At 30.4% G+C, this 21,281-nt stretch overlaps 2 protein-coding genes and 1 pseudogene across 3 annotated transcripts in view; all 3 read right to left on the bottom strand.

Annotated features, from left to right (window-relative positions):
- Window positions 1–1,182: 1,182 nt before the first annotated feature.
- Window positions 1,183–2,751, bottom strand: LOC145822943 (putative polygalacturonase At2g43860). Its single transcript, XM_082921536.1, has 5 exons — window positions 2,449–2,751; window positions 2,100–2,181; window positions 1,890–1,998; window positions 1,577–1,690; window positions 1,183–1,435 (listed from the first exon to the last, which is right to left on the bottom strand). The coding sequence occupies exons 1-5, from the start codon at window positions 2,666–2,668 to the stop codon at window positions 1,202–1,204; spliced, it is 759 nt and encodes a 252-aa protein (XP_082777662.1). The 5' UTR covers window positions 2,669–2,751; the 3' UTR covers window positions 1,183–1,201.
- A 783-nt stretch (window positions 2,752–3,534) lies between these two features.
- LOC114256092 (protein CLP1 homolog) overlaps window positions 3,535–21,281 on the bottom strand; it is a 63,317-nt gene continuing 45,570 nt past the window's right edge. The window contains exon 4 of the mRNA XM_082924616.1: window positions 3,535–3,678. Coding sequence (XP_082780742.1) covers window positions 3,573–3,678 — 106 coding nt within the window. The 3' untranslated portion in view covers window positions 3,535–3,572. The remainder of the gene's footprint in view (window positions 3,679–21,281) is intronic.
- Window positions 11,521–20,668, bottom strand: LOC145824556 (protein CLP1 homolog; annotated as a pseudogene). Its single transcript, XR_014366321.1, has 9 exons — window positions 16,543–20,668; window positions 15,905–15,973; window positions 15,650–15,742; window positions 13,506–13,644; window positions 13,321–13,377; window positions 12,490–12,597; window positions 12,087–12,316; window positions 11,854–11,898; window positions 11,521–11,766 (listed from the first exon to the last, which is right to left on the bottom strand). The product of XR_014366321.1 is annotated as a protein CLP1 homolog (transcript).

Consider the following 21,281-nt stretch of genomic DNA (forward strand, 5'->3'; position numbering starts at 1 on the left):
AATATTCGTCTAATTTGTCTTGCTATTCTACACTTTTATTTATTTATTATGATTATTTTTTTTTTGTTGGTTCAAAATTCCACACTTCTCAGCTTTGGTGCGAAGAGTATAAGAACACCCGTGAAAGAGATATACTCTAGCTAGTAGGGGTGTTAGTGGTTTGATTGCGATTGGGAAACCCTCAAAATCAATCCACATCCGTGGATCATCGGATATAGATTGAACTGATTGGTGGATGAATGCAAATCGGTTTATCGGTTTAACGGTTTAAACCGTTACAAATTTTGAACATAATATAATAACTTGTCAATATTTTTTTAGATAACAATCAAACTCAACATAACCAAAAGATTATCAAGTAAATTATCAAATACCAATAATAAATATATGAGAAAATCATGCATTATCAAAACTATTTCATTACTTTTTTTTTTATTCAAAAACTATTTAATTTGATTTTTTTTTTAAATGACAAAATTAAGCCTTATATTTTCTACACAAAAATACCAAATATCAACACTTGTCATATAATAAAAGGATTCCAAATTGAAAACAAATTGAAAACACAACAGAATATCTAAACTCTATTTTAATTGAAAATACAAACAAAATATCTAAACAAATTGAAAATACAAAGTCTTATAAATTATTAGGGGTGCTCATGGTTTAGCGGTTCGCTTAAAGTAAAAAAAAAATCTCAAATTCGTCATCCGTCCAAAATTAGGTGGATTAAAAAAAATCAATCCGCAACTATTCACTTGTCATTTCGTATCCATCTAAAATGCGACGAATCGGTTCGGTTCGATTTAGTTGGTTTGAACATATCAAAATATTCGTTGAGCACCCTTAGTAGCTAGTAAGTCCCATTGCACAAATTTTTTTTTTAAAAAAAAAAAAATGCCCCAAACATGGAATTATTTGGAATGTGACAACTTTTTAAAAATAAGAATAGTTTCAAAAAGTGATCAGAATAAAATGCGTAAACTAAACTTATTGTAATTAAAACTCACCCCATATTAAATGTGAATCTATATATCATATGACTAACGAAACATTAAAGAGCACATTTGTTCTGCAAAGCAAACTTTAGATACCTTTATTACGAATAAAACCTTGAGTTGGTACGAAAATTAGCAAAATAAATTTAACTAAATATTGACTATAGTAGATATGGTACTCATTTTGAATTAGTACAAATTTATCAATCAGTCAAGCAAGGGACATTGGGCAAAACTGGACCATTTTTCCTTCCAGCAACATTTTGACATAACGATGTTGTTTCTTTACATCGCTGAGTCGATTGAAGGTAGATGTCATTCATATATATATCTTTGCATGGAATTGTCTCACTGCATGCAAAGTGTATCGCTGTATCTTCCTCCGACGTCCCGTAAATATAACTGTATCTGATATTGCTAATTTGCACGGCTGATTTCTGTGAAAATTAATTAAATTAATCACAATGTTAAGTTAGATTAATGTTTTGTGAAAAGATCAAAAAATTACTATTTTTGAGCACAAAACTAAAAAATCCAAGTAAAAAAAGAGTCATAGTCATAGAGTAAGAAATGCTCACTTGATTTTTGCAATGTGTATGATCACAATAGTATTGATCGATGATGATGGGATGAGCTGAACCAATGGATCTTATATGCTCAAACACAATGTTCCTAGCAAATCCGCTCCCTCCCTAAGCATGCCAAAGGGACAATATAATTAACAACAAAATTAACAAGAAGAATAGTTATTTATCAGAATAATATAACAATGACATTATTGATATTAATAGGCATTGAGTTTTTTTTGGTATTAAAGTGATAAGCTTACAAATTTGCCTTATATATTATATTCTTGATATCATGACTAATAATCATATGTTCACAAATTACCTGCCATGTCTTGATTCTTGCTCCATTTGAAGTTCCTCTGAATTCCACATTGCTTACATAGACATTCTCTACTGTCTCATATTGCCCTCTTATACCCAAACTTCCAATACTTTTACCAAAGAAGAATTTAAAAATAAATGAAATCAATTTCAAAACAATAATAACAATAACAAAAGAGAGAGGGAACTGTAAAAAGGTTTTCCCTGTTACCTTATGCCATGACCTGGACCACATGTGATCATGCTAATGTTGAGATATGATGAACCATCTCCGATGGAAATACAATCATCACCTGCATTAATATTTTTGAGTTAAATTTTGATAAACAACCAAATTAAAATATACATATGTATAGTGCCATGCATGGACTTTCAGTTCCAAATCTTCATGTTCACTTGGATCATAGCAAAATGCTTCCAATGATAGAATTATGTAGGAATCTGAAAACAGAAGATCTTGCACAATATACAAAGCATGCTGTATACATAGGCAAATTTTTTTTTTTTTGTCACACGATATAAAATTAAGAGAGATAGTATTATTATGTTTGATAATATACCAGTCCCAATGTGAGTTTGGCTTATGAAGACGTGTGTGGAATGTTGAATGTGAATGCCATCAGTATTTGGGCTATCGCCAGGGGCAGTGATAGTGAGATTATAAACATATACCCATATCGACCTTTCCAACGCCATGTGCATTTGAGGGCTGTCTATAAAGGTTAGGTCACTTATGTGCACATTGTTGGAATGTGCTATTACGAACCCCTGTAAAAACATGAAATATTATGTAGTACTTACAATGTAAACATAGGAACAAAATAATTTAAAAACAAAGAATCTAGTGTCACTCACCGTTGGTTTTGACCCATGGTACTGAAAAGAAGAAAAGAAACTTATATTAGTAAAGCCCAAAAAAAAAAAAAGGATTTAATATTTAAGGGTTGTTTGAGATGATCTAAATAAGTGCATTTTTTTGTCTTTTTACGAAAAGATGTGCAAAAAAGTAGAGAGGTGATGTGATGAAAAAAAGATAAAAAAGATGAATTATATAGAGGATGCCAAACCACCCCTTATTTTGTACAACAAATTTAAATTAAAATGGTGTGACAGTGATAATTATTTTAAAAATAATTAAATGAAGTGAGAGATGAGGCTTCTTGCCTTTCCATTGTGATTGACATTGGAGGAACCCCACCATTTGGTACCCTGGGCATTAATAGTACCAGAGCCATAAATGTAGAGACCATTGATCTCGACAAAGCCTATCCATTGACGGCAATTACTTCCGTCGCACTTCCATTTTGAAGGATGCCTTGGTGCTGTTAGGTTTCCATCTATCTATAATAAACCATATCAATTTAACAATTCAATAACAATATATTAAAAAATAAATAAATAAGAGAAAAATGAAAATATTGAAATCTATGATAGGGTAACTTATTTCTAGTTGAAAGAAAGATTGTACCGTGTTATTGGGCCAGCATAAGCCCACCATATCAAAGTAAATATTTCAAATTATTTGTAGTAATGATTCTAGTTGTACAAAAATTTTAATAAAATATTTGAGACCCAAAAAATAATTTGACCTATAATGATGACATATGATATGAGAAAATTTATGAATCTAAAATTGTAATTACCACAACGTTAACGGCTTCGGAATTGCAAGGGCCACTAAAGATTAGAGGTTGTAGCAAGAACTCGTAGCCATCAGGAACGTGCATGGTTGGACTAAAACCTGAAACTTCCCTTGCCGAGCACGTAGCCTTCCATGCATCCTCAAAAGACTGCGCACAAAACTAAGCTTATAAGCATCTTTTTTCTTTTCTTTTTTTTTTATAATTATTATTAATAATATAATAACAATGTTATCGACTTAAAAAATTAATCTAAAAAAAAAGTCTAGTGTAATTTAGATTAAGTGTAGATCTCATTGTACAAAAGTTAAATCAAAACACTTTGCTTTTTGAGATAAATTTCTTGACATATTTTTTGAGTTATTATCTTTTCTGATAATACCCTAGGAATCCAACTTGTTTTTCTTACAATCATCAATTCTTCTATAATCTATATATATATATATATATATTTGATATGAATTTAATCTAGGGAAAATTATTGAAAAATCCCTTTTGGGAGAGATTTGGAGCGATGGATCCTTATTTATTTTTCTTACTCTTGGAAGTATCATTTATTTGGTAATGTTCACCAAAAGATCCCATTTGTGTTATTTGGGAGGGGATTTTGTGTCATTTTCCCCTTGTTTCTTATGGGTAATGTTTTTTTACAGTTATGAGAATTTCAGTGATTACATTTTCGATATGGAAATGACGATCGGTGGGTGTGTCATTTTCAATCAACATAAGCTTCAACCTAAAAACAAACACAGAACACACAGCAATGGACAACACATCAACATTAACACAATGTTAAATACACTTCGTTATACACTTGGGGTTTATCAAATCACCAGCTCGCTCGATGGCCGACTTCTCACACCCATTTTATATGCCACACACCTAATACAGTGTTTGGGTTTTTTCCTAAAATGGTTGTTGATTTGATGGGATGTGGGGGTATTTTCTTAACAGTGTGGGATCTGATGCCGCTCACATCGCAATTCACCACAAACATGAAAAACCTACAAACCTGCGAACACGATTAATAGAATTTTCAGACCAAATCGGATATGGATCAATACGAAATACACTAAACCCCACGGATTTGGTTTCCAAAAAATGATAAATATTATACGTCGACGCTCAATCCGATTGTGAGTATATATCTTGCTGCAAGTGGGATGTGGACAGACTTGAGCCACACCGAAGAAACGGTGATTACTCGAACCCTCTACCAGCTGCCAATGAAATTATACGGTGTGGATTGTGTTACCATACAAACAATGACAAATACGAAAGGCCTGACCCAAATGAAAATGGACGACCGCCTTGCTAACATGGGAACGTTTTGGACGCACAACAAACAGAGGTGGTGATATGGTAGGCCCAAAGCAACGTAACAAACTAAAAAAAGACTATAGTACCATTTTTCCAAACGTGGCAAACTTGTAACATTTGCAATCTTCATATATCAACATTTATATCAAAACATTACCATTAATAACATACATTATGGGCAAAAACGTAAACCAACACTAAATAGGACTTACAGGTTTATTATAAAACAATTAGAACTGCAGGGTTCACAAGTCATCCATATGGAATTTATTGATCAATTACCCTTTAATCTAACCAATTAGATAAAAAGTTTTACGTGACAATGTAAATTTTATATAATACTATAAATATATATAAACATAAATTTAATTGATAATAATTTGAAGTGGTCCATGATATTTGGAAAACAATATAACAATACAAACAAATAAGCTTTTTCACAAAATAAAATGACATAATGTAATGGTGCAATGCATATGCATTCATCTGTATTGTACTTTTCTGTGATTTTTTTTTTCTTCACTGAGAGAAGAAAAAAAAAATTGTGAAACTGAAGTAAAGAGAAGTGAAGTGCCAAAACAAATCCATAAAAAAAAAAGGATTTTCAAACAACAATAATAATGTTATTAAAAAAAATTAAAAATCGAAAATATTTTTGACCTGGGTGTCATCAGTAGATCCATCTCCAACCGCTCCAAAATCTAACACATTAAAAGTTTGATTGTGACACTCTACTGATATTCCAGAAACAAGGAAGAAAACAATACAGAAGAGTAGCACACAGTTCTTCTTCATGGTTGGAGAGAGAGAGAGAGAGAGTAATGATGAGTGAGAATGAAATTATTAGAGAATCCAAATACATATATAGAGGGAGTAATGATGAGTGAGAATGAAATTATTAGAGAATCCAAATACATATATAGTTCAAGAAGGAATGGGACAGGATTGGTTTGATATATGAGAATCACAATCCAAAGTGAATTGCGTCTCCTATTTAAACTGAAATTAGTCTTTTATTATTATCCACTAGTATGTGATTCGTATAATGTATGAAATTTATTTTTAAAATGAAATTTTAATTTTGAGTCTTAATACTTTATGTGTAACAAATATTAACAATCTAATGGTTGATACAAAAATTTATCACTGTATGTGATCCTATGTAAAATACGCTCATAAAAATAATTTCTTTTAAAGTTAAAAAAAAGGGGATATATTCTCAACCTGAAATCAAATATCATCATTTTCGATGAATCATGATTCTTTAAAATAATACTCACACTATTTATCATTTGATATTTATTAATTTATCTTCTAAAACTTTAACAAAAAAAGTATTGAGTTCCATTATTTTAATCAATCAATATCAAATTAGATGCTACACGTGTAGGTAAATCACTTATAAAAATATGATGTCTCACATAAAATCACAATGAAGTTAACTTTAATTAATGTAATGATATTTTATATTATGATATGTGTTACAAAAGAATAATTTTAATTTTAATTTAAAATAAAATTTTAATTTTAATTATTAATTTTAATAATCTTAACTTTATCGTTTTATAAAAGTATTACCTGAATACTTATATATAATAAATTTAGTTAAATTATTTGTTTATTTTGATAATTTTAGTTCTATGGTGCTATAAAAGTGTAATATTATGTAATGATTTTATATGATATATATTAAATTATAAGATAATAAAATAAACACTCATTTTGATATTAAAAATAATAGTTAAATTAGAAGAAAAAAATTAGTAATATAAAACTAAAAGTGATTCTAATTATTTATTTATTTTATATTTATTTGGCAAATAAAAATAAGTGGAAATAGAATTACACAAAATTTATTTAAAGGATTAAATATAAATATGTTGTGATTGGATTAAGAAGAAAATACATAAATTAATTATGTACAATATTGATTTTTTCTTTAATTTCTTTTGGCATTATTTATACATATTGTAAATATGTATATAAAATTTAAATAAAATATAAATATTTTGTAATAAATAATTTCATGTTAAATAATAAATTAAATATAAATTAATATTAAGACACTATTAAGATAGGAAAAAATATAAAATATAAAAGAAAGTTAATTTGATATGTGCGATGCATATAATTAAGCACATTCTGTCTTATTTTTTTTATTTGTATATTGAGATATTTTTTTTCCAATATCATAATAATTAAATTAAAATATCAACTATATAAAAAAATTTGACAACGGCAAACCTAAATACATGGTGAAAAATAAGCATTTCTCAAATAAAATCTATATAAAATTGGTTATTATAATTAAAATTGAATTTGTATAGAATTTTATATGTAAATGGAAAATGCATGTTGATGTGATTTTTTTTTTTTAAAAGTAAGCCTTTAAAATGCGCTACATAAGAAAAGAAAAATACTACTAATATATATATATATATACTAACAGTTGACCTGTGCAATATACGTGCAATTTTTTTAAAAAAAAAATATTTGATGTACAATGTATGTTATAGAAGAATAATTTTAATTTAAAATTAAAATTAAAGTATTATTTTAATTATTTATTTTGATAATATTGGCACTATCATTCTATAAATTGTTACTTGAATACTTATATATATTAAATTTAGTTAAATTATTTAAGTATTTTGATTATTTTAGTTGTATCGTATTATAAAAATATAATTATCATATAATAATTTTGAATGATATATATTAAATTATAAAATTGTAAATTAAATATTCGTTTTGATATTAAAAATAATAGTTAAATTATAAGAAGAATTAGTAACATAAAATTAAAAGTAATTCTAACTATTTAATTTTCTTTATATTCATTCAGAAAATAAAAATATGTAGAAATAGATATATATTTAATTTTCTTTTATGTTGTGGTTGGATTATCATATATTAATTTATAAGATTGTGAAATAAACATTCTTAATTAAATTAAAATATTAACTATATAAAAGAAATTCAACAACGACTAACTAAGAAAGAATCACGTAACAACATTTAAACTCAAAAAAAAATAATAATAAAAACATCCAAAACGATAAATACATCTTAGTACGTGAATTGATTAATCATCTGAGATATGATATCAAAACATAAAAGAATTTACTATTCAACAATTTAAAAAAGTAACTCAAGCAATAAATCCAAATTTTAGAAGTTCATCGAGAGTATCATTGTTATATAGGTTTTTCCTCCTGCAAGTTATGATTATATAAAATAATGTAGAAAATGAAGCATAATTTCATCCATAGAATCACTCTATAATTTAAATGATAAATCCATAATATAGAATAATTTTGATATTGGGTATAAAATAATGCACGAAAAAATAAGAGAGAAAAAAAAAAAGAAGACAATTTAGCATTAAAAAAAAAATTCTAATACCCTTGAAAGAATTAAGAAGAAAAAAAATATATATGGAAAAGAAATATTTGTCAAATAGAGTCCATATAAAATAGTAAAGTTAGTATTATTTAAATTAAGTTTGGATTTCTATAGAACTCTACATCTAATTTTTTTTTTTTTTTTTTTTTTTGAGGACTAAAGCAGCATAGAAATTGCATTAATTATCAAAAGCCTTTCTTACAGAAGTTGCAAGAGAGTGAGCAGAGTGTACCTCGGCTCTATCTACTTTTTCTAGGACAACATATATAAAATTTTTAGAGCATAACAAAATATCATTCAAAAGGGAGTGAAGCTGCCAATCACTATGTTGCTTGAAGGTATGCAAGAGTTGCACCAAAATCAGGCAATCGGTTTGCAAGAGGAGGCACTGGATACCTTGCTGGGATGCCCAACGCATTGCATGGAGAACCGAAGCAGCCTCTGTTTGTTGAGGAGAGAGCATTGGGGGTCCCAAAATGGCTTCATGCTTGACAATGTGGTTAAGAAAATACATATTGACGTGGCTCTCTTAGAAAAAAGTAAACCCTTATAATGTGCATAAAAAAAATATTAATTTTAATAATATGGTAACAATTGACCCGTGCAATACATGTACTATATTTTGTTTTCGATGATGGTATAATGTGCGTTATAAAATAATAATTTTAAATTTAATTTTAATTTTAAATTAAAATTAAAGTATGATTTTAATTATTTATTTCGTTTTATAAAATTGTTACTTGAATACATATATATATATATATATATATTTTTAATTTTAGTTAAATTATTTGTGTATTTTGATAATTTTAGTTCTATCATATTATAAAAGTGTAATTATCATATAATAATTTTGTATGATATATATTAAATTATAAGATAGTAAAATAAATACTAATTTTGATATTAAAAATAATAGTACTTAAATTAAAAAAAGAATTAGTAATATAAAATTAAAAGTAATTCTAACTATTAAATTATCTTTTATTTTCATTTGAAAAATAAAAATATGTAGAAATATTTATTGTATAAAATTTATTAAAAAAATTAAATATAAATATATTATAGTTGGATTTTCATATAATGATTTTATATGATATATATATATATATATATATTAAATTATAAAATTGTAAATTAAATAGAGTCCATATAAAATATGTAAAGTTAGTATAATTTAAATTAAGTTTGAGTTTGTATAGAACTCTATTTGTAATTAAAAAAATAAATGCTGACGTAACTCTTTTATTGTGGATTATCTCAATTTATGATGAAAAATATATTAAAAAAATATTTGTCAAATAGAGTCCATATAAAATATGTAAAGTTAGTAAAATTTAAATTAGATTTGAGTTTGTATATAATTCTATTTGTAATTAATAAAATAAATGCTAAGGTGACTCTCTTAGAAAAAAATAAGTTCTTATAATGTGTGTTACCTAAGCATGAAAAAAAATACTACTTTTAATAATATATATATATATATATGATATCTCTCAGAGTTCTTCTTGTAGTTAAACTTCTATCTTTTCTGAGTTTTTTTGAATCCTCCTTTTGTTAGAGTCCAAAGGAGGAATAACTTTTAGATACTTATCACCTTTATGTTGATATTAATCTAAAACATTATCTAAATTGACGCATCGAGAATGAAAACACATGAATAGATAGATTTATATATATATATATATATATATATATTATATTTGATTTATGTATTTTTAAATTTATTGTTTGTTTTTTATATTTTTTTATTCTTAGTGAATTTTTTTAATATTTTACAATTTTTTTTTATTTTTTAGATTCACATAATTTATTTATGAATTTATTTTCTAAAAAACTCACCAAATATAAAAAATATAAAGAAATACGAAAATTCAGTACATTTTCATATTTTATTGTATTCAATGAATTTTTAAAAGATTTTTGTATAAATTTTATTTTTTTAATTATACCAAGATTAAGTGGATCTAAAAAGTAAAAAAAATAAAATATTTTTAAAAATATAAAAATACTAATTAAAAACTTCAAAAATTATTTTTGAAAAACCAAACAGATTTTTAAAAAGAGAAGTCAAGCCGAGGGGTGGGTTCAAGCCCGTTGGCCCACTTTTTTAAGAACTTGGGTCGTAAAAGCTTTTTAGGCTCACTTATTAAATAGGCCACGTTTTGAAAATAGTAATTGCGATCCGACCCAGCATTATTATTTTCAAGTAGTAATGGTAAATATCATTTTATGAACATTTATTATAGTAATTTAAATTTTATTAAGATATGTATAGTACTATTTTTTTTTAAAATATCATTTTTTAATAATAAAAAAAGCCGGCTAACACTATACCTTGCAATAATGTATGGCCGTAATGTGTATTCTTTTGTTGTAAAATTTTATGTTTTAATTTTGATTTAGAAAATTCAAAAAATGTGGCCTTTAAATTAAAATGGAGACCTAGGGTTGGTTTGGGATGTCCTAAAAAAGCGCACTTTTTGACTTATTGGTGGGTTTGGGTTGGGTTTGGGTTGAGTTTGATGTGATGTGTTAGAGAGGTGATGTGATTTAAATAAGATGATGTGACTTAAATAAGATAGTGACTTTTTGACTTTTTGGGGGGTTAGAAACGGCTGTTTTTTTTTTTAGGTTAGAAACTGCTTTTTTTTTTCTTTTTTTTTTTTTTTGAGGGGGTTAGAAACGGCTGTTTGGATCAACTTTCTTTTATTTGATTTTTTTATTAGCTAGTTTTAATTTTGACAACCCAAAAGCTACATAAAATTAATCCACATAAAACAATTCTAGCAATAATTCACCTATATTTTATGTGATTATGTGGTCAACTCTAATTGATTCTATGCCTCAATATTTATTGAATTCGCAAGTTCCCTCCCAAGAAAAATATTTGGGCTTCCTCATGCCTTTTATAATATAATTATGCCTTTTATAATATAATTATGAATATTATGTCACGGATCAAAATTAAAAAATAAAAAATCACGTACATTACTAAATTTTGTGTCCCAATCAAGTGACTTGAATTCTCTTTCTGACATTATGCTCTATAAAAAACTATCCTCAATTAAATTAATTAAATTTATTTATTTTTACTATCACATCTCATGCCAATTTAAGGTCCCTAACATTTATGTTTACAGTGATTTATCGCCTAACATTTCTATTTATGATGATTTATTGCTGAATTTTTTATGTACAAAAAATAAATAATTGCAAGCATCAACCATGTTATCAGCTAGCTATCTGGGAATGTACACATTAGTGTGAATCATATGCAAAATAATCCTCTCAGCAAAATAAATGGGTTTCACCTCTTAAAACCCCCTTGCAGTGTCAGTACAAGTATTATACATACACAAATCAGTGATAAGATTAACATGAAACGATTTGAGGAAAATAAGGAATGCAGTTAGTTGGGCACTTTAGGTTTCAAGCCATGTCAAAGTTCCCACGATCAAGAATCTGCTCGGGAGTTTCCCAGCCGATGGTGCAAGGTATGTAATTTTCTTCCTAAAAATGATAAATTAGAATTTAAAAAAAGAAGAGAAAAAAAGTGTATGGACCACATCAGGGAATGAAGAATTTTGAAATCCAAACCTCTGAATATCTATGTCTGTGATATAGATGAACCCCGCAACATTACTGTAAGAAAAAAGTAATTATTCAGTTCATGCACTTAAACAAGGTTAAAATATTTACAGATGAGTCAACTTAAATCATGACGCCAAATGTACATTATAGTGGCGACATTCAAAAAGTTTTACTAATTCACCTCCCATCTTATGATACCATGGATTTTGAAAAAGCAAAGGCAAGGGCATTGCATATACCTTGAAATAATTTGGTCCGGTTCCTTGGCAAATGAAACAGCAAGAACCAAATGGAGCAAATCCCGGTTGATATTCACAAGAACCAATCATGTAGGGTTGGCAGCAAGCTCTGCACCAATTGGCAGGGCTGAACGTGGGGCCTGTGGTCCACCACCAATTCTATAGACAGACAAATCACTGAAGATGTTGGAATGTGGGGAAAGATCATTTGCAAGGCCATAAAAATATTCCTGGAATAAAAAATATCGGCATGATTTAGCTTTATAACAAGGAAACACAAAAGGATTTGTTGAAAAAGGCAGGAAATTTGTAAATAATCATTCAAGATTTTCTCCATACTAACACAAATAACTAAATGATTAACAAAATTCCTATATATATAACCAAAAAGGCTGATGTTTACCCTTATTCTGTAGCTCCTGGCCTTTTGACGGACTTTTGCATTCCTCGATACAACATCAACATTTGGCTTGTTTTTCAATACATCATTCAGCATGCTGCAAAGTTTCTCCTGCGCAGGGTTTGGGTGAGCTTAAAAACATGAACCACCCCAGGGTGAAAATTGAATCTGAAATAGTTTCTTAAGTTACTAGCAACCAGTGCACATGCAAAACTAACGAACAAAATTGAACTTAATAACATTCAGTAGCAATGCAGTGAGATACAGCCACAATCGTACTATTTAAAATCAAAAAATAAAAAGAAACTTCCCAGAAGCACGATCAGAGTGTGGATATAATTAGTTTATCTGGAGAAACATGGTTTTCGATTGTTAAAATCGTAAATTTCAGCTGAAAAGTATATCAATATATCTCATTCTTTGACATGTCAACAATGGCGTTAATGTTGTTTGAATATCATAATATATTAAGCCCAATGTTGCAGTTAAGTAAAACTTACTGGCGGCTTAAAAAAATACAAAAATTAAAAATGGAAGTATTCCAAACGCAGCTCCAAAAAAAGTGAGCATTTGCAGCTTATTGAACTTAGAAAACAAATAAACTAAAAGCCTGACAAGTTATACCAAACAGTAGGCATTGCCAAACTGCAGCAGCCCACAACAAACATTTTCAAAACTTAAAGCAAAAAAAGCTGCTTCTAAGTAGTTTTACTGCAGTGGCACACAAACAACTATCCTAACAAAATCAAAGCAAATGCAACTCATAATAGGATTAGTTGCAATTAGATCGCAGCAATACACACATGACAAAGTTTTCATATGGAAAGCATTTACCTGACCCAAAACCAGAACAACATTAGCATTGAATGCATCAATTGCATGAAGAAGCAACTGCATCAACATACAAAAAGAAACTATACTAATTAAACAACATATCCCATATAATCGATACTAATAGAGCACCCCTGAATTTTAATAGAACTAGCAGGACTAACAATGGAAACTTGAAACTCAGTTACCTCATAACCAACACCCTCTATCCATCCCATGGTATTTATTACCATGCCTGCAGCTCGAAATTCTGCATTTCCGGCGAACTGTCTCTCCAGAGTCTGAGCAAGCTCCTTCATAAGCACCTTGTACAAATCTGCATTGACACTGAAGTACCAGTTCTAAGAACATTCATGATAACTGGATACAGAAAAAGCTAACTGTAAGAGGGGCTAATTTGAGCCCATTAAATTAATTAGGCCCAATAGTCCAAGATTGGTGGGCCCGAATTTATCACCATCAAACGGGCTAAATGGCTCTAAGCCTCGAAAGGGTTCGGATCCACGAACCTAGAGACTTACTCAGGCCCGGACTCGAAAGGGGATTAAGCAAGCCTAGAGGTCCGAGGCACTCGGACTCGAAAGGGTTCGGATCCACGAACCTAGAGATCCGAAGCACTTGGCTTCGAACGGATTCAAACGCAATCTAGAAGTCGCTCCGTTAATGAGTCCCAGAACACTTGCGGGCTCGGAGCTTTCCGGGATCTACGCACCAGAACCACGGGCGTAATGGAGTTCGAACAAAGGACCCGATCCCGAGGACGGTGAGTGGAGATAAATTCACTCTTCGGTTAAACTAGCCTATACCCGGGTCGAGGTGGCACGATCTAGGGGGTCCCTGAGACTCGGCAATATTTGCGGCAGGACGTCCTCTGGGACTACCCCTGACCCTTTGGGATGATTGGGGATCATTGGTTAGGTGTGGCTAAGATGAAGGGTTCGCCGAGGGATCGATCTCCTCTTCGGGGTTTTCTCATCCTCGGAGAAGTCACCTCCTCGGAGAGGTCACCTCCTCGGACAAGGTGGTTAGAGAGAATATCCCCCATGTGCCTTGCACATGGGCTCCATCCTACATCATGAGGTGCCTATAAATAGCACCCACCCATAGTTTTACAAGGGATGGATTTTGGAGATTTTTAACTCTTGGGAAAGAACTAATTTCCCTTCTCCATTATCAACCTTGAGAGTGAAAGTGGGAGATCAATGGGAGAGCCTTGCCATTATTCTATTCTCTAGCCATTTTGCCTTCTTCTTCACCCAATCTCTTATCTCCATCATCTCCTTTGTTGTTGTGTTCCTAAGTTGAGATTATTGAAGAATCTAAGCCTCTCATTATATTCTAGAGAATTCGAAGTTATTCTTCAAGGATCTTCGAAGATCTTCGAATTTTCCAACTCCTTTCTTGAACCCTCTCCTACACTAACTAAAATCAAACAAGAAGTGACGAATGGAAATACAGGCTTCTGTATTCACATGTAACCAATCTAATAAGTAAAATGAAAGGTGAAGAACTAATGGTCAAAATTGATGAAGAAAAAAAAATCATTACCTAGGAGTTTCTTTCTCTCAATCTTATTAAAAAATGAATACTACTAAAGTAATTATGTATCTATCCACATGTATGTAAAAATTTATTATTACACCTCAAGTGCCACTTGTAATCATGCAGTCTAGATCCCAATCTTTATTAAAGTAAAACTCATTGATGTAGTAGCTGTGTAGATTGATCAAAGCTTGGAACATAAAACAAAAAAAAACAACGTCCAAATAGTACACATTAATGTGTGTTTTAGCTCTCATGGTGTGTTTTGGCTCACTCAAAGTGAGTACCATTCCTTTTTTTAGTTTCAATCACTTGGTGACTGATTTATACTTTCATTATCCAGTTCAATTAGATCTGAGCTAGGAATTTCAATGTTCTAAAGCATGCCTTCTTTTCATTGTCTTCAAAATGTTTGATAGAAGTTTAGCCAAACATGAGGGAAAAGAATATTTTACCATAAACATTTACAGGAAAATATTTTACAATTGCAAATGTTTTACGCCAAAACATATGGGGCATTATGAAATCTTTAGGCTGGAAGTGTTTGGATCAAAACAACAAAGAAGGGTAGATATCATTGTCAACATCTTTCTTGGAAGTGTTGGATATCTCTTGTTTATGCTGGAATTTTTTCCTCAATTTCAAAAGTGATTGCTCCCATGTTCAGTCAAAACTGCACTGTACCATGATAAATAATAATTAAACAGGCATATGACCATGTACCATTTCTTTCTTTGTTTTCTATTTTTATCTTTTCTTTGGCATATCAAATGTACAAATAAAGTAATACCTGTGAAGAATCAGAGTCATTAGGTGATGCTTTAGCACGATTTCTGCGTCCTTCCAGTACAGCATGCACATTTACATAGCTAATCATTGGTGTCTGTAATCAATAATGCAAAGCTTTATCATCATTAAAAAAAAATAATAATAAAATAAAAAAAATAAAATAAAATAAAATAAACTTTTTGAAATATTACTGTTAACAAATATGCCAGCATAATACTAGATTATGATGCAAAACTGATTTAGAGAACAAGCATACTTCATCTGCTGTATAATCAGTTTCAGTAGTGCCATCCATTTCAACTGTGGCTCCATACCAAGTATAAACCTGATACATGAGATTGAATATCGATCAAGACGAGGTTAGAGAACACACTAACTTACAATATAAACAATAATTTATTCCAATCACTTCAGCAGAGTTCCTTTAGTAGGTGTCAGAAAATTTCTACTAAAGGATATGCTTCCAAGCAATTGGGTCAAATGCACTTTGATTATTGGCCAATAAAATCCTACCTAATGGAGAGATAGTTGGAGAGGTGACAAAACCCTGAAAACCAATAAACCGGAAAAAGATGGCTTATTTTGTGAAAGAATTTTTGGGCCTATAAAAGTGGAATTTGTGCTCGTGGAAATTATCGAGTAATCAGAGATGAAAAGTATATTCTTCTTCTTCATTAATGATTACAATATACAACTAGTTTTAAGGACCTCCCTGAAGTTTTGTCTTATGGCAAAAAAAATCCATTAGGGATCAAAATACAGAGTGAGAGTGGATTCACTGTCATTTTGATTAATGATAGTTAGTTATAACTATTTGTCTACCTATATATACCAGCGTGTGTGCGTGTCTGAAAATATCAAAAAAGATTATAATCATATGTTTGTGATGCTTACTGCGAATTTGAGCCTGGGAGGGAAGGTGAGCCAGAATTCGGAAGCAATTTCAGTGCCAAAGATCTCAGCTGTGCCAGTAAGGAGCCGAAGGCGGAGAGGCGTGTCAGGACCAACTTCGGGTTTGTTTGGTTTGTATTTGAGAAACATGTTTTGAGATAAAAAATACGAAAATTTGTTTGGTTTGATTTTTTTTCAAAAGATGTTTTGAAAAATTATTTTGAGAGAGAGTTTTGAAAAAAGTGATTGATTTGATGTGTACGAGAGAGAGATTTGTTTGGAAAACTTGTAAACCAAACAAGTTTTGAAAAAAAAAATTGGAAAAATTTGTTTGGTTTGATTACTTTTGAAAACTTATTTGTAGAGAATTTTTCTTAAAATTTTTTGAGAAACACAAACCAAACAAGACCTTCAATTCTCAGCTCGCATTCTTTGTCTAGCTTCACCTGCCTTATTGCCGATGGTCCTGCTGCCCCTGCCGGTGGACCTACAGCTGAACCTCCGAACGCCATGATCGATCTCTTTTTGGTGTATCTCTCCTGCTCTTTGCTCCCGTCTTTGAATATTTTCAAAACCTACTGCCAAATTAGAGCAGCAGCAAGGGTCATTATAGCTCATGCTTACACTTGGGAGTGTTAATTTCTACAGTTTTCCCAAAATATTTTGCTCAAAACTAAAGGATTAAAAAAAATGGGGGGCCCATTTTACAAACATTTAAGTTGCTTCATGAAACATTTTTGTCAGCCAGCTCCACCCATGGTCCTATCCTCAATTGATTCAATCATGTATTTTCTCTGTGCCTAAGCAGCATGGGAGTGGGTATGTACGGGTATGTCGATAGGGTACAACTTCAAAAGTTAAGATATGGGTCTAGTCCGGTACATCCTATATGACATAATAATTAAAAAAATTAAATGCAAAAATTAATTAGTTGCACTCATGCTTTATAGCTTTTGTGTCTTGACTAACATTCGTTTTTAGCCTACTAGTCCCTGTACCAGATAGATAACTCAGCAAAAGGCGACAAACCACCAACCAAAAGGATGGAATGAAAAAAACAAAAGAAACGAAATCTAAAACATCTAATCTGGTATTTGTTGCATAATGTAATAAATTAACAGATACCGTTGATCTTAGAGGTGTGAACTAGTTACTTTTCTTCATGTGTTATTTTGATTTGTAATTTCCATTCATTGATTACCCCAAGAATACTGTAATTTGACAGAAGCAATTGTGAAAGAGCATACCTAGATAAAATCCTATACATGTATTATAGGTAGGAATAATATCTAGAATCAAGCTTAACCAATATGAATTAAGGTTACAGCTCTTACACCCCCTTGGTCACAAAATATTTTTAATTTATTAGAGCTTAGCAACAAAACACACATAACCCACAGGACAACATTTAGAAAAACTATGATGGGAAAAAAATCATTAGAGGGGGATTTATTCCAACTATAACCCAAAGTTGTCAATCTCGTAAAGGACAAGGTACCAGTTTTTCTACTAGTATGGTACGTATCGGTTCAATATATTTGCAGGTACCATTTCGGATTTATTGTTATAAATATTATATATTATATATTTATTAAAAAAATTATCCAATATCAAATAATTTTAGCATGAAAACATGAAACACAAATTTATTTATATTTAAAAGGACTTGTAAAATAGTCATCCACTGTTTCACTTTCACTGCTATAAATTTTGACAAAGATAAGTTTTTTTACAACTTCTATATATTTTTGTTTATAGCATAAACACCCAACCAAGATAAAAAGAAAACATGAAGAAAATAAATATTTACAACAAGGTACACAGAGAGAGAGAGAGAGAGATATACACACACACACACACACACAAACACAAACACAAACACAAATACTCTGTTTCTGGCATTTTATCAATAGAGCTGGCCCTGAGTTTTTGGGGGCCCAAGGCGAACATTAAAATGGGGGTCTTTTATATAAAACTAAAAAAAAAAAAAAAAAAAACTGTGGGGCAAAATGAAATTACTTAATTTTATTTAAGTTGAATTAGTTTTTCTATTTTTTCCTTTCACATACAAAACAACCATGATTATAAAATTAATCTAAATTGAAGAGAAATTCAACAGAGATAGATTATCTAAAACTCAATAGACATTCTACAATTCAAAGAACACCAACAAATTGATGAACAATTGAAGAAAATATTTGATTCAAGCAAAACATAGGCATGACAAAATTTAATCAACAAAAAAAAATAAGATTAAAAAAATAGGCATTGAAGTAAGATTTATGGCACAAATCAAAATTAAAAGCAATGCAATCAATAAACCAAACCAAACCAAACCAAACCAAGCCTTAAGTCCCATCAAATGGGATCGGCTACATGAATCCTTCTTCTCCACGCGGCCCTATCAAAGGCCATAAAAGCAATGCAATCAATAATTTAAAAAAAAAAAAAAGAGAGATTAAATTGAAAAGCAAAGTTCTCAAATCAAATAAGAGCAATTAATTCACCGCATCGATTATCTCGTGGTCTAGAATTTGGACTGGCCGTTTGTTTGGTCTCGGCACAGTTTGCTTCCAATGCTTACAGATGGAAAGGAATAGAAAGCACTAGGTTTAATTGATAGAGTTTTATTATTTACATACTTTACCCAATATATTTTTGTAATTCAATTTGGAACCCCACATTTTTTTGGGGGCCTTTTGTCTGGACTGTGTTGTGAAGTTAAGAAACTAGGGCTGGGCCTTAATTTAGAGTTACTAATATTACATTGATTAAAAGTATTTTGGGGCCCTTAGATTTGGTTAAATTTGGGGGCCCAAGGCGGCAGCCTTGCTTGCCTTGGGCCAGGGCCGGGCCTATTTATCGAGCACCTACCATGCACACACAGCAAGTATGCATCAATTCTCCATACAAAGAGAAACTAAAGAAATCCAAGAAAAGAAAGTCAAAAGTTCAAAGATATAACAAGGGAAAACATGCAGAGATCATGAAATCAAGTTCAGAATTTTCTATAAAGAAGGTCCATAGCCAAAGGTCCCAAACAAAGATAAAGAGGATCAAAGATAGAGCAGTGAACAACGTTTGTATTGCCTTCAATTTGAGACACTGAAGCAATCTGTCGTTAGGTTGGAGTCTAGGGTAAGTGGAAAACATTTTATCTAAGATGTGTTTTGGGCAAATTATAAATAGAATGCTTTAATCACGGTACCGGCAGGTATCGTGGTATTATGTTTCTAGGCCGAAATTTCCCGGTATTGGCAAAACTGGCCGAAACCATGCAAAAACTTAGCTGAGATGGAATTGAAGCCTGTGTGTACCATTTTTTGTCTGGTATGGTAAGATCCGGCCAGTACGGTACCGGATTAATGACTCTACCACAACCATGGTATGTAGTCAAGTACATCATGCAAGATCAATCAATGGTATGTGCTCAAAGACCCATATTTGCAAGAAAGGGAAATTAACAGTTAAATAAAGGGCATTCAATTTCCAACAAAGTTACCATGGATAATAAGGCCCTATTTAGTATCCTTCCTGTTTTCTCTTTCCATGTTTTCATTTTTGTTTTTCATGATTCTAAAAACAGGAGTAATGAAAAGGATCTGTGGTTTCATTTAGTGCAAATAAAGTTTTCAAAATTTCAGAAAATAATTTACAAATAGTGTGTTTCCCCAAAAATAAATAAATAAATAAAAACACACTGGAAACGCATGCCAAACAAAATAATTTTCATGTTTCAGTTTTTTTGAGTATAGAAAACAGAAAAAGAAAACGAGACCAAACACGCCCTAAAGGAAAATTCACAAACTGTTAACGTGAAGGGGTCAGATACAAACTATATAACAAAACTACACCCCTCAATCGGAAATTTCATATAGCTTTTAGTGACAGACCATGATTTTCCACCATAAATCACACGTCAAAACAACCCTAATTCATCAAATTCATAAATATATATATACTGCTAATTCAAGTTTGTTTTTTGTTCAATTAAAAAAACCCTAATTCATCAAATTCGTAAATGCATATACTGCTAATTCAAGTTTGTTCTTTTATTCAATTAAACAAACCCAAATTCATCAAAGCTTTAACTACTAGAAAAGCATACATGAATCGCAAATGTATAGATATATACATTTACAGGATGTAACTAGTAAAGCGAACCTCGCAGCAAAGGAGTGAAGCGAGACGGAGAGCAGACTGGAAAAACCGTTCAGCGAACCGGCATAAATTTTTAGACTGCATATGGCAGAGTTTTGTAAATATGATTTGAGAGTATGAATTGTATTTTGAGTTTGTGAGTTTTAGAATTATGATTTAAGTGTGAAAAATTTGTTTGGTGATGAGTTTTGAAAAGAGTTTTGAATTGAGTGAGAAATTTTTGATGTGACATGATACAAAAACTTATAACTCATAATCAAACACACAACTCAAAATTCTATTAAAATACATAAAAAATATTTAAAAATTTGAAAAATATTTTTTTTTGAATATATAAAAATTAACATATGTCAGTTGCAAAAAAAATAAAAATAAAAAAATCACTGTTCCGATCAACCGGTGAGACGACTGGTTAGGTCAAATTTGAAAAAAAAAAAATTCCCGAAAATCGCGCCTGAGACAAAGTGTTTTGTGCAAAGTTTTAGAAATATGATTTCAGAACACATTCCAAACATCATACTTGAATCAAGGTGTAGAACCATGGTTTGAAAACACAACCAAACATAACCTTATTTTTTCAA

The sequence above is a fragment of the Camellia sinensis genome, chromosome 1 (assembly GCF_055761805.1).
Source record: "Camellia sinensis isolate YWXY chromosome 1, ASM5576180v1, whole genome shotgun sequence".
Classification (NCBI taxonomy): domain Eukaryota; kingdom Viridiplantae; phylum Streptophyta; class Magnoliopsida; order Ericales; family Theaceae; genus Camellia; species Camellia sinensis.